This window comes from Talpa occidentalis, unplaced genomic scaffold, assembly GCF_014898055.3.
Source record: "Talpa occidentalis isolate TD23 unplaced genomic scaffold, MPIMG_talOcc4v2.1 talOcc4.3, whole genome shotgun sequence".
NCBI classification, from domain to species: domain Eukaryota; kingdom Metazoa; phylum Chordata; class Mammalia; order Eulipotyphla; family Talpidae; genus Talpa; species Talpa occidentalis.
In genome coordinates, this window is record NW_023603184.1 from 40713606 (window position 1) to 40727412 (window position 13807).

The following is a 13807-nucleotide window of genomic DNA, read 5'->3' on the forward strand; positions in this document are numbered from 1 at the left end:
CTTCCTGAAAAACCTTAATTATATCTGTACTGCTTTATTCCCAGTGCTTTTGAAGTAAGATTATCAGCGATTTTTCTAGTCTTCAACAAGAAACAAGAATAGATTAATGATATTTCTATGAATTTGAAAGTGTGATTTTTTTTTGCAGTTTTCTGAGATGGGTTGTCTTTTTTTTAACCTGAAGTAAATCTCACTGCTGCCTATCTGATGACTAGGAATTAAATGTATTCTTTCTTGTGTGTCAGTTCCTTGGTGCAAGCTTTCCTCTCTTTTTTAGATGTGATAATGGTAACTTCTCCTTGGGAATTCCACAGCCATCTCCTGTGGGAAGAATTTCTCTCTGTGGTTTACAAATCCATGTTTTTTGATGACTCAGCACCAGTACTTTCCATGAAGACTTAATCGAGTTTAGGATGTTCTTTTTCAAATGTTGTTTATGTGAAAGCCAATTATTTCAAGAGTATTATTTAAATGACAATTAAAAGACCTAGTGAGTATATATCAAACAGTTGCTAAGTATACAACCCCTTTACTAGATACAATGAGAGAGAGAGAGAGGATGCAAGAGAAGATGACAAAAGATATAAAGTGTATCTAATTGAAAAGATTTCATATGTGGAAAAATTAGTGGAAGACAAACATAAGCAAGTGTTGAACTTCATGGTACACAAGCTTATTAAAAGAAATACCATATATATCATGTCCTTATTTTTAGTAGTCTTTAAACAGATCTTGTAAAAAGAGAAGCTGATATGATTTTCTTGAAGTCTTCAGGGAGGAAATGAGGAAAGCTCTTGAATTAAAAGAAGAATTTTGAGGGGCTCTCGGAAGGGATAAGAGCATATAATAGGGATAGAGGAGGAGGTAAGTATAACAGGAAGATTCTATTGGAGTAGAAGGAGCATCTTGAAGTTATGAATAATGAATTATTGGGTAGTCTCTGAAATTCACATAGAGAACTGTAAATTTTGGTGTGATAGGTTGTATGGAGGCGTGGTGGGTTGTTTTTAATGAGGTCCAAGATAAATGAGATTAAAACAGTTTTTATAAATGAATTTGTTAATTCAAATATATTCCTCTTGTCTCATCTTTCTTGTGGTCAAAGGTTCAAATTTATAAACTGGTTAACCAGGATACAGTCTGTGACCATCAGCCAGAACAAAGTCAAACAGTGTATTTGTGGTAATGCAGTTATATTTCACCATGCATCGGCACCATGATTTCACCAGTTGAGGTAGTCTGTTCAATGTATCATCCGAGGTGAATGGAGAAATTCTTGAAATTAAAGGCATTATAGATTATGCATGTGACCTTATATCCAGTAACTTTACTGAAAGGTTTTATTCTAAGAGTTTTTCATTGACTCACTTGGATATATGAGGTGGATAATGATAGCATTTGCAAATGGCAACAGTTTGTCTCTTAATTTTTACATATATACCTCTTGTTTCTTATACCTGATTGCATTGATTAGGTCCTCCATAGCAAGTATCCTATTTTTACATATCAAATCATCCCCAGATTTGGTAGTTTAAAACAATGATTTGTTAATCTCATATCTTCACAATTTTGTGGGGTGACTTGAACTTAACTTGATGGTTTTTCACTTGGAGGCTCTCATGTCATTGCACTCACATGGTAGCTGTGACAGGTGTCATAGGGAGATTCAGCTGGGTTGGACATAGGAATATTTCACTACCCCGATATTTGCTGCCTCAATTGGGATGACTGGAACAGTGGAAACTGGCCAACCATCTCTCCTTTTTCTCCAGTCAGCCTCTCCATTCAGCTAGTTTGAGCTTCCTCTCATATAGGGCATTTTTAGAATTGTCAGTTTTCTTACATGGAGGCTGGTTTCCTCCTCGAGTGAAATTACTCCAGAGTAAATAGACACTTCTAGGCCAGGTGTTATGTCACCTATAAAATCATCAGTGCCCACAGTCTCCCAAAATATGACCCTTTGGTTACCCTTCTAACTTTTTCCTTCTTGAACTATTCAGGTTTTTAGCCTCTTGTTGAAACAATTTGGTAATTTGTAGTTTGTTAGAAAATCTTTTACTTTTCCTGGGTTTTTTAGTTCCTTGATGCAAAGTTGTATGTAATATTCTTTTTAATTATTAAAATCTCACCCATATCATAGCTTGTTCCCTTTCTTGTTTCTGATTCTAAAGTGTTTTTCTGAATACTTCTTCAAGTATGTTTATTATACAATGAATATATTTTAAATTAAACCTGCATTTTAGCACATGGGTGGTATTATGAAAAAATCTGGGAATGATTTAGCATGTTCATATGCCAAATGTGGTTAATCTTTCCTGAAATAAGTTACTTGAGATGTAAATTGGAAATCTGAAGAGTTGGTTATTGTTATATAACTGTTGCTTCATCAGCGTTGTTTGTTAAGTTTTTGAGGACTCATCTTGGTTAGACTAGACCTGACACATTCATTATCACATACTTTCACACCACCTACCAGCTCCTCAATAGAACTTTCCCACCCACGATGCTACCATTTACTTTTCATGAGATTATGTTAATTTCATAAATAGCAGCAGTGTTCTGTCTTATTTGCTGCCATTACCATTAGTCTATGTATTCTCAACTATGTGCACAGTCTAGACATAGGAATGTAGAAGCAGGCTTTAGGGTAGACTTCTGGTCTTTAGGGAAACTATCATATTTAATAAGCCCATCAACAAGTATTTGAGTGATTCCTATGTATCCAAGACTGCTGTTGGTGCAGTGAAGATGCACATGATTTCTCAGGCATTTAAAGTCCACAGAAGTTTGTCTCTGATAACCTTCTCAGACTCTCATGACATTGCTACATTTTCTTTAGCACACCCAACGTCCTGTTCCGAGCATGTGCTGCACTTTGTTCTTTTAATGGATTTGAGAAGGTATTCCCTGTGCCCCAGGTGACTATTCTCTTCCACATAATTGTCAGAGTCCTACCTTCTCTTCCTGCAAATTGAAGCTTAAATCTCTTCCTTTTAGGAACCTTTCCCAAGAACCAGTTACCTAAGACTTATGTTACCATTTTGAAAGGGTAATTAGATTTGTAGATCCAGGTAACACTGATTCTAGTGTTTGACAAGTTGTGTAATGAAAGCTTTGGAAGGAAGATGAAAAAGTATAAATAAGATCATAGTAAAGATAGGTAGATTTATAACTACTTAATGACTTGCTGTCAACCTAGAGGGAAATTTCTAACAACATGGCATAGGGCTCTGTTTTTGATTTAGTTCAATGTGTTTATTTATTCAGTTATTTATTTGCCAAATATTTGTTGAGTACTGCATGTTGGGATACTGTAATATACTATGATAAAATAGTGAACAAGGGAGACATAGCTCTTCCTTTTAGAATATCTAAAATCTGTGTGTTTGAACAGAGATATTGAACACATACGTAAAGCTTAAAAATTTAAAAGCTCTTAGAATGGTATTGTGCAGCTCATAGAGATGGTGATTACTTTGTATAACAGAATCAGTATATAAGAATATCTTGGCACTAGAAAAGTAGAATATATGTTCAGCCCATCTTAAATTTCAAGGTGAAATTTAATTAGGATAAGAATTTAGTCTTATATTTGAGCCTTAAGCCACCTGTTTGAGAAGAGGAATACTTGCAGTATGGGCACACAACCTGAATGAAAAAAGATATAGAACATTTAGTGAAGTCAATGTTAAGAAACAGTGAAACGTGACTGGTAGAAAAAGTTAAGACTATATTGATAAGGCATGTAGCATATAGAAACTCTGTTTTAAACAAACCAATCTGGATTGCTGTGTTTCTGTATAAAAATCATTCTTTGTGAGGGATTTTGACAATCAGAAATTTATACTGTAGTGTTTTGTGATTTGCAAACTCTGCAAAATACTCTCAAGGCACTTTCCAGGAGTTTTTCTGTGCTTGGTACACTTATTTAAAAAACATAATATAGTTATCAGGTAACCCATATTTCACAAAATCTGAGAAAAACAGAATCAGAAGAAATTTCAAAATAATTATATGTTATTGAGTGTCTACTATACTTCAGAAACTTAAGAGAAGGGTGAGGGCCCCCCTCCCTATTGCTGAGGGAAGGTAGGGAGGAACTATATATTGAAGATTTGTTCCAAGCACTCAAAGCAAGCTCAGGAGCACAAATACTAATAAGATGTAGGTCTAGGTTTTCAAAGAATGTGGAATCCAGTGCTGGAGAAAGGCCACTGTATCATGGTATGAGTTCTGGATGGAGTTGTGCTCTTAGGGCTGTTGAGGGTGACCCTCACACCGCGGGGGTAGGGCTTCAACTTATGAACTTGAGGGACACAATTCAGTTCATTCTGATTAACTCAAACACAACTGATTTAGATCCTTAAGTATATCCCTCAATTTCAACCCCCAAATTCCTTGACCTTATAAAGTAACATCACAGATTGATATCCTAGCATATTTATAAGTTGCTAATGTACAAGGGGAGGAGATTATACAGGGCAAGAACACAGGGGATGGGAATCTGATGGGGTGGGGGTGGGGAGGTCTTAGAATTCTGCTTACCACAAAGATAGCAGGGTAGAAAGCAGTAGCAGATTTAGATGAAATTTAAGGTATATAATCTCTGAGTGCAATCAGAGATTAATGGAAGGAAACGCACACAGCAAATTATGGTAGGTACACTAAACGGACTCATTGATAGGTTCAGCCTAAAAAGAGTCTGTTTGGAAACTGAAAATCTATTTAACATGTAATGATGTTAAGGTTTTTTGGGGAGATGGTGGCAAGATTAGGAATGATGGATTTATGGGTAGAAGATAGCGTAGCAATGAAGTTCATAGACTTTGGAGTCCGATAAACCTGGGTATGAATCCTGATTCTATCACTTGCTTCAGTTTTCTCACATGTAGAATGGGAATGATAATGTTCCAAATCTATGGTTAGTTGTGAAGACTGATGCAGTACTGCATCAATTTCAAGTTTTTAGCCCAGTGCCTGGCCCATAGCAAGTTCTAATAAATGTTTATTCATTGAATGTTTTATTAATATAAATATATCCTGGGCCTCCCCAGTGGCACAGCGGTTGAGCCCTGGGTTGAGAAGCTGCCCACAGCCTCTGCAGCACCGGTTCGATCCCCGGCCGCTGGCAAGGGTCCCACATGGCGCGCAGACCTCTCCTGCTACCCGCTGCTCCCCTCAGCAGTGTACTTCGTTAGTCTGCCTGTTCTGCTCTCTGCTCTGGCTCTGATGAATTCTCTCACCCTCCCGCCCTTCTGACTGAAACCCAGTGCTTGTATAAATAAATAAACCTTTAAAAAAAATATATATATATATATACTATGTGTCAGGTACTGTATGAGACCCAAGAGTTTTAATAAATATTAATATTATTCTGCCTGACTAAATTCTATTAGACTTTGAATTTCTAGGCTAACCCAGTTGAGTTTTATCTATATGAAAATAGCCGCGGAATGTTTTCAGACAAAGAAGAACATCTAATCATAGAATTTATGATCATTTAATATATTACCCTGTTTTTTGTGTAGTTTGCCTGCAGTCATTCTAGTAATTGAGACATTGAGATTTGAAAGGTCTTTGTTATCCCAATTCAGTATTTTGATTTTCTGTAAATCACTATCAAAATACATGTTTTTGGAAGAATAGTCGCACGTCATTATTACAAGTGAATTGAAGAAGACAGATATTAGAAAGAGAAGAACTTACATTAATGCTTATAGTGGGAATAATGAAAAGGAAATGATATAGATGATAGCTTTGGGAAAGAAGAATGAATAGATTTACATGACAACAGATTTAGGAAAAGGCAGGCACTTGACAAATGTGATACTGCTATCCATTAACAGTTTGGGAGCATTGTGTTGATTCATGATTATGGAGTTTAGGCTTATTAAAATAGAATTATATAAAGATTGAAAATTGTATTTAAATGGAAAAATTGTAGGTTAGCAGTCTTTTCAGTCACCAGAAAACGCTTTTATCATCAACGAAAGAAAATATTATAAACATGACTAGAACTACATATGTGTTAGCTACCTTTAGGTATGTTACATAATGAAAGGAATTGTATAGACAAACACTCTTAGAGAACTTAGAATATCTAAAGCATTTAGTGTTTATCAGAAATGAACATAACATGGTTAGGTATAGCCACATTAGTACTAGCCTTTTAAATTATAAGTTTGTAGTGATATTTCTAGTTGTCTCTAGGGAAATTTAATCCTAGACATGTATCAAAGCCTCTGTAATTGCAATTTAAATGAGAAATTGTTCTCTCTTGAGCCTATGAGAAGAGAAACCTGGAGTACTGGAATATGCTGCTGGTTGAGGGAAACAGTCTTTATAGTCTGTTTCTCTTCTTTCATTAGGACTCGTGTTGACATGCTGCAACATGCACAGTGACTTAAGTGATGTCAGATTGTGGATATAGCTCTTATAAAGTTGGCGTTATGAAGATTGTTTGGGAGCAGGCTGCAACTACTGACCAAATGAAAAAGGTTACCTTTGGTACTAAGTAGAGAGTGGAATTGCAAAGAACAAGAGTTTGAGCTGAGAAACCAGGTAGGAGGATATTGATTAAATGAAAGGTGATGGTGGTGGTAGACTTGGAGAGAGTTGAGCAGATTTGAAAGGATTTTAGTCAAGTCCCTGTTGCTAGATCTGTAGATACTGACTGTTAGGTTGCTTGATTTTATGACAGTGCTCATTCCTTCTTGACTGCTATAAGGCAGTTCTTTTGACAACTGTAATGCCAATTCTTCCAGCTTATCTACTTCTCTGGCTATTTCAGGTCAGAATGTTTTCGCATCTTTAATTTTTCCCCCCAATCCTTAAATATTGATGCACCTTGGAATTCTATTCTAGGCTCTGTTTCCTGTCATTCTCAAAGTCTTCTAGAATGATTTCATTTACTTTCACAGCATTAATAACCATCTGTGTTCTAATAATTGCTACATTTTTATCTCTAGCCAAGATCTGTCTCCTGAGCTTCAGAGCCTTATATCTAACACCTCTTCCTAAATGTTGCACAGGCACCTCAAACTGACTACAACTCAAACTGGTTTCTATTTTTGTTCAATATACAGTTTTTAAAATGTCTCCATGTTGTATAGATCAATAGTTTATTCTTTTTTATTCTGAGTGGTGTTTCTTTCTACAACTATGTGACAATTTGCTTATTCATTATCCTGATGATGGGCATTTTAGTTGTTTCCACTTTTTTGGCTGCTATGAATAAAGTTGCTAGAAATATTCTTATAGAATATAAGTGTGATCATGTTTCCATTTCTTCTATACCTGTTCATTTGGGAGGTATATATCTAATTTTTAAGGAATTGTGAACAAAGTAGTAATACAGTTTTGTAATCCTACTAACAATGTTTGAAAGTTTCAGTTGCTCTATTCCTTGTCAGGATGGGTATCATCAGTTTTGTAACTTCTAACCATTATCGTAGGCTTATGCAAGTATCTTGTTTTGGATTTAAATTTTTAATTCTATCATGACCAATGATGTTGAGCACCATTTTCTGTGCTTACTGGCCATTCTAATATGTCTTCTTTTGTGAAATGTTTGAATATTTTGACCATTTTTATAATAGGTTATATTTGTTGATTTGTAGAAGTTCTTTATATATTCTGCATACAAATCTTTTTTTAGATATATTTAGTATTTCCCCCACTCTGATTTTTAATTTTCTCAACGATGCCTTTTGATGAGTAGGAACTTTTAATTTTGATTGATAAAGTGCATCAGGTTTTTATTTTATGGATACTACATTTTGTGTTTTGCTTAGAAAATCTTTGACTAGCCCAAGGTCATAAATATATTTTCCTGTTTTATTCTAGAATATTTGTAGTTTTAGTTTTTACATTGAGATTTCTGACCTGCAAAAAAGTTATTTTTTGCATATGCTGTGAGATAGTGATTAAGGTTCATACCCCTAGTAACTGATATTCAGTTAATCAGTGTCATTTATTGGCTAAACTTTTCTTTCTCTTATCAGAAAATAAGTCATGTTTGAGTGGTTTTTTTTCTATAGTCTGAATTCTGTTTCATTGATCTATGTCCTTAGCCATGTGCAACTTCTAATGCTCTATAAACTGTAGCTTTCCAATATCATAAAATCTAGTACCATAAATCCTCAACTTTGTTGTTCTTCATCATTTTCTTTGAAGAAAATTCTATTATCCTTTTGAGTTAAGAGGATAATATTGCTAGGATTTTGATTGGATTTGCATTGATTCTATCAATACATTTAGGGAGACGACCTCTTAACAGTACTAAGACTTCCAGATTATAAAATGACTTATATAAATTGGAGATATAAAATATCTCCAATTGCGTGTCTTAGTTTCTCCTGACAATGTTTTGTAGTTTCCAGTGTACAGGTCTTTCATTATCTTTATTATTAGTTATTAGTTACTGATTTTTGTATATTAATTAGGAATTAATTAGCATATTTACTATTTCATCTACATTGAATTTACTGGAATAGAATGTTCATAATTTCCCCTAACGCCATTTAAACATCTATAGGATCTGTAGTGATGTCTTCTTTTGAAATCTTTATGTTGGTGATTTATTTTCAAGCATCATTGTTCAGCTCTCCTTTTCTCTCACTCTTTGTATCTATACTATTTTTCCTGTTACTGTGTTAGTTTAAGACAGTGCTTCAACTTTTACTGGGATACTTGCAATGCCTTCCTGCTTATAGTCTGTTTCTCTGTGTCATATTCACCTTATTACAGAAAGAAAGATCTTTCTAAAGTGCAGATGTAATTAAATCTTTCCCAACTTAAAACTCCTAATTCCTTTAGAATTAAAAAATAGATCTAAGCTCCTTATATGGAATACAAAGTCATTAATGACTAAGTTATCTATTTCTCCCAATTGATTCATGTCTTTTCCTACATTCTCCCATTTTATCTTTCCTTGCAAGCCATAGGGAACCGTTCTTCACTGCCTTTCTAGGGGGTTCTAAGTTGTCATTCTCTATCTTAAAATTGAATACAACATTTCAGATGTGATATGATTACCACTCAGTTGTCTCCTAACTTCTTCACTGAGATTATTATTATTAATACTGACTGCCATGGTCTCATTCTTTATTAATGTGTATTTGACATAATACCTTTGATTCTTTGTATTTGTATCTTTTTTTTTTTTAAAGATTTATTTATTTTTATACAAGAGCTGGGGTACAGGCCAGAGGTAGGGGAGAGTGAGAGAATTCACCAGAGACAGGGCAGGGAGCAGAACAGGCAGATGACCAAAGTACACTGTTGAGGGGAGCTGCGGGTGCAACAGGAGAGGTCTGCTATGCCATGTGGGAATCTCCCTGGCCGGCCAGGAATTGAACCCGCGCTGCAGAGCCTGTGCACAGCTTCACAGCGCTGTGCTCAACCCACTGCACCACCGGGGAGGCCCTGATTCTTTGTATCTTAACAGCTCTATCTCTAACCTGAAATAATTATTTTTTAGTTCAGTTTCCATTTTTCTGTTTCTAGAATCGTATTTAATAATAGGAATACATTAATTTACCATAATCAGACTACTTATTAGATAGATACACTACTTCCTTCACCAGTGATGATGAGTTTTAGGTCAGCTTGGGAGTGTGTTGGTATTGACCAATCACCCAGGTGACCAGATCATGTAAATTTCTTTCTTTATAGTGTCTTTTCATGGTTTACAAAATCAAGAAACATTTCTCTGAAACTGGTTTGGAGGTAAAGCATTTGTTTCTTTTCTTGTTAGTCCTGCACCTCCTAACCCCTAGGGGAATCAGGATGTCCCAGGTTATGTTTAAAAGTCTGACACTTCAAACTTTTATTCTCCTGTTCTATTTGAAAGGTGGGGGGAGGGGAGGGCGGTGTTATTAGCTCTGTCTTGATGTAGCAGGGACTCTGAAAGTCTATTTGGATAACACTGAAGATTGGAGGAAATGTGACTCTGTCTGTGTGTTTAAAGCCCCTAAGGTAAGATCAGAAAGCGTCTGGGGCAGTGAGAGCCAAATAGTTGAAGTCATACATTAATTATGGTCATGAATCATTTTTATTTTTAAAGTCTTTACCATCTGACAAGGTTGTTTGCATAGTACCAGTGAATTTTAGGCAGCATTTTCCCCGTTTAAAGTAACAGGATATATTGTTGATTTCTGCTCTTGTTGATAATGCCTACCAACTATTGTTAGAATTTTGATAACATTTTTAGTAAAAATTCCTTGTTTTCTTACTTTAATGATCACTGTTTATATGAATTACATTTTGAATAGAATATTTTGAAGTACTAAATATAGAAATTGATCACATTAATCTTTCTCCTACTGATGTCCATTGTAAATATGAAATCTTGGAAAGATGCTTTTATATTCAGACATTGGTTGACATTCAGTAGAAAATATATTGAGTACCTCCTTTGTACCATGTTCTATGCTTAGCACTGAAAAGATTCATTTAAAAAATGAGACTTTTTTTTCCTGCTCAGATCTAGTAAGGAAGTAGAGAAGAATAGTTGCTGTGAAATGCTCTTTTGTATTCTTTTTAGTGATGTTATATACATGATGTGGCAAATTTCCAGAGGAAGGGATGCCTCAACTTGTCTGGAGCAGTCAAGGAAGGCCTATAAACTCAAGTGTTTATACTTGAGTTGCTTCTTAATAAATTTGGGAATACATTTACCTGCTAAGAGACAGGGAGAACTTATAGGCAAAGAACTGCTCAAAGGTTGAGAAGCCAGAAATGGCATGACATGTTTGGAGAAATATCAGTAGTTTCAATATTGCTGGAGTAGAGTATGCAAAGTAAGGATTATGAGGATATGAGACTGCAGGTGTATGCTGGGACCACATCACAAAGTACCTTTCCTTGCTTTAGAGCTATCTTTGTAAGAGAGTATTACTAATAAGAGATCAAGAGACACAGAGTAAAAGAGACTTACACATAGAGCAAGAGACAGTAGATGGAGTATAATCTCTTGTATTGAATTTTTTGAGAACCCTGAGGATGTTGTTGAATAATTGATCTCATAAGCAAACTTATTATAAGAGTTGCTGACCTAAGAAATCCTCAGAAATGATTAGGCAATTTCTGAAAGTGCAGAATATGATATGAATATTCGATATTGAATACATAGTGTATTTGATATGAATACATAGTGTCAATAATAATAATAATGGTGTTGGTAAAAGTATTGATGCCATCAGATCTCTAATAAAATTGACCTCATATAAAGGATAACTTTCAGATTAGCATTGCTGACCAGGTTAAAAAAAATGGGTAAAATTTACATACATTGAAATGTGTACATCTTTTGCTTACTCTTCAGAGGTTTGCTAAGTATACACACCCATATGCCCCTTACTACCAATGAGATATGGAACCATTTCCACCCCTCAGATAGTTCCTTTGCTCCCCTTGCTCCCTACCAGGCAAACCCTGCCCCACATAGGCAAGTAGTCATTCTTTTGCTTTCTCATGATAGATTGCTTTTACCTGTTGTTGGCATTTTTTAGTAAAAATTTAACATAGTGTTTTTGAGATTCATTTGTATTATTGTGTTTATCATTGGTATGTTCCTTTTTATTGCTCAGTAGAATTTCATTGTATGAATATTCTGCAATTTATTAATTCTCATATTTGATAACCATTTGTATTGTTTTCTATGAACATTCATAGACAAATCTTAATGTATCACTTTAAGGTTTTTTGAATAAATACCACAGAGTAGAAGTGCTAGGTCATAGATTAGATGTATGTTTAACTTTAAGGTTTATCAAGATGATAGTACTGTTTTACACTTTTACCAACAATACATTGTTCTTTCAATATTAGCTATCTTCAACAGGTTGAATTGGTATTTCATTATTTTAATTTGCATTTCCACTATGACTAAAATGTTGAGTACCCTTCCTTATATTTATTGACCTTCCTTATATCTTCTTTTGTGAAGTATTTCACTCTTATGCCCCATTTTTGATTGGATTGTCTTTTTGTTAGTAATTTCTGAGACTTCTTAAAATACTTCAGACACAGTCCTTTGTCTGATTGATGTTTTGCATGTATTTTCTCCCAGTCTGTGCATTGTTTCTACATTTTCTTAATGGTATCTTTATGAACAAACTTTTTTTTTTTGGTAAAATCCAATTTATTAATTTTTTATTTGGTTAGTGCTTTTTATGTGTTCTTTTGAAATATTTGCCTATCCCAAAGTTGCAAGAGATTGTCCTGGTTTCTTCTAGAAGTTTTATGATTTTAGTTTTTATATTTACTATGATCTCCTTGACTTGATTTTTGTGTGTGTGCTGTGAGATAGGGAATGAAATTCTTTTTTCTTCCTGTGTTTATCCAGTGTTCCAGCAACATTTATTTAAAAAAAATTTCCTTCTCCATTAATTTGCTTGGATTCCTTTGTCCAGCATCAATTGACCATCTATATGTAGGCCTGTTTCTATACTCTTTATTCTGTTTCATTGATCAGTTTTTCAGTCCTTATGCCAATTGCATATTGTTTTGGTTATGTAGCTTTATGAAAAAGAGAGATTTGAAATCACGTTTAGTGCTTCAAGATTTTTTGTTTTTTTTTTAATATAATATTCTTTGTAGTATAAATTATAGTCCCAGATTCTTAATTTTTACCAAAAAAGAAAAGCCTATTGTGATTTTGAGGGGAATTGTGATAGTGTTGCACTATATATGGAATACAACAGGATTTTTGTATATTGCCCTTTTTTCCCTGTGATTTTATTCTTGTAGTTGTTTTATAGATCTCTAATGATTTTCCACATGGAAATCATGTCATTTATGACGAAAGACAACTTGCTCATTTTTGTTATGTAATGTATAAGGAATATATAAGCTATGTTTGAAGACAAAGAGAACTAAAAATAAAACAAACAAAATTAAAGCAAAAAAAGAAATAACAATAGCTCATTTGAAAGAGGCAATGTTGCTTGTTTCAAAATAGTGTCTGCTTTAATTCAGTTTTCTGGGTAGTGGCGATGTTCTCCTAATTTCTCTGCAAAATCATAGGATCCAGCCAGATTATTTTCCAAAGTCACTTCTAGACTCCAGTGAGTTTTTCATTTTAGCTCTCAATACATTAGAGGCAGGTTTATAGAAAAGGTGGTTTTACAGCATGTTGTAATACTTGTTATTTCATTGTAGATAATGTTAGAGAATTGTGAAATGATCAGCTTGGTTCATTTTTAATTCTGTTTATACTCTAATGTCCATTTATGTCTTTGGTTCTGTGTTCAGAGTTTATAGTTATTTTATTTAAATTTTTCTACAATTTTCATTTCTAGGCTTCATAGAGCCCAGTGTGCAATTAAACAGACTCAGGTAACTGTTCAGAAAATTGGAAAGGAAATTGAAGAAAAACTAAGACTCACATCTACAAGCAATGAGCTGGTAGGTTTTATATATTTACCTGTATAATTAAACGTCTTGATTTCTAAAAGTAATCATTATATTCTTCTTGGATTGCTTTTTTTTCCCAAAAAAGACTTTGTTGTTTTTTCTTTTTTAACCTGAAATGTTTCACTAAGACTTCTGTTGGCATTTAAAGGTTGTAAATAAACTTTCCCATCTGCTAATAATGTAACATACAAAGTGCCTGCCTTATTCTGCTGGATGAAACTTTAGATTACATGTAATTACTTATAAGATAATTAAAAGCTATTTTATTAATGTCCTATAAAAGTGAACTCTAGACATGAACTGTATAATGAATGAAAAATAGCTGCCAGAAGAAAAAGAAATAAACTTTAGGGACTAATCTACTTTTAAAAGATGATTTAAAAATTAT

General features: G+C 34.1%; 1 protein-coding gene across 1 annotated transcript in view; it reads left to right on the top strand.

Annotated features, from left to right (window-relative positions):
* Positions 1-13807, top strand: part of UVRAG (UV radiation resistance associated) — a 263463-nt gene that overhangs the window by 110862 nt on the left and 138794 nt on the right. Inside the window, 1 exon segment of the mRNA XM_037522986.2 lies at positions 13305-13410. Within this exon segment, the coding sequence (XP_037378883.1) occupies positions 13305-13410 (106 nt within the window).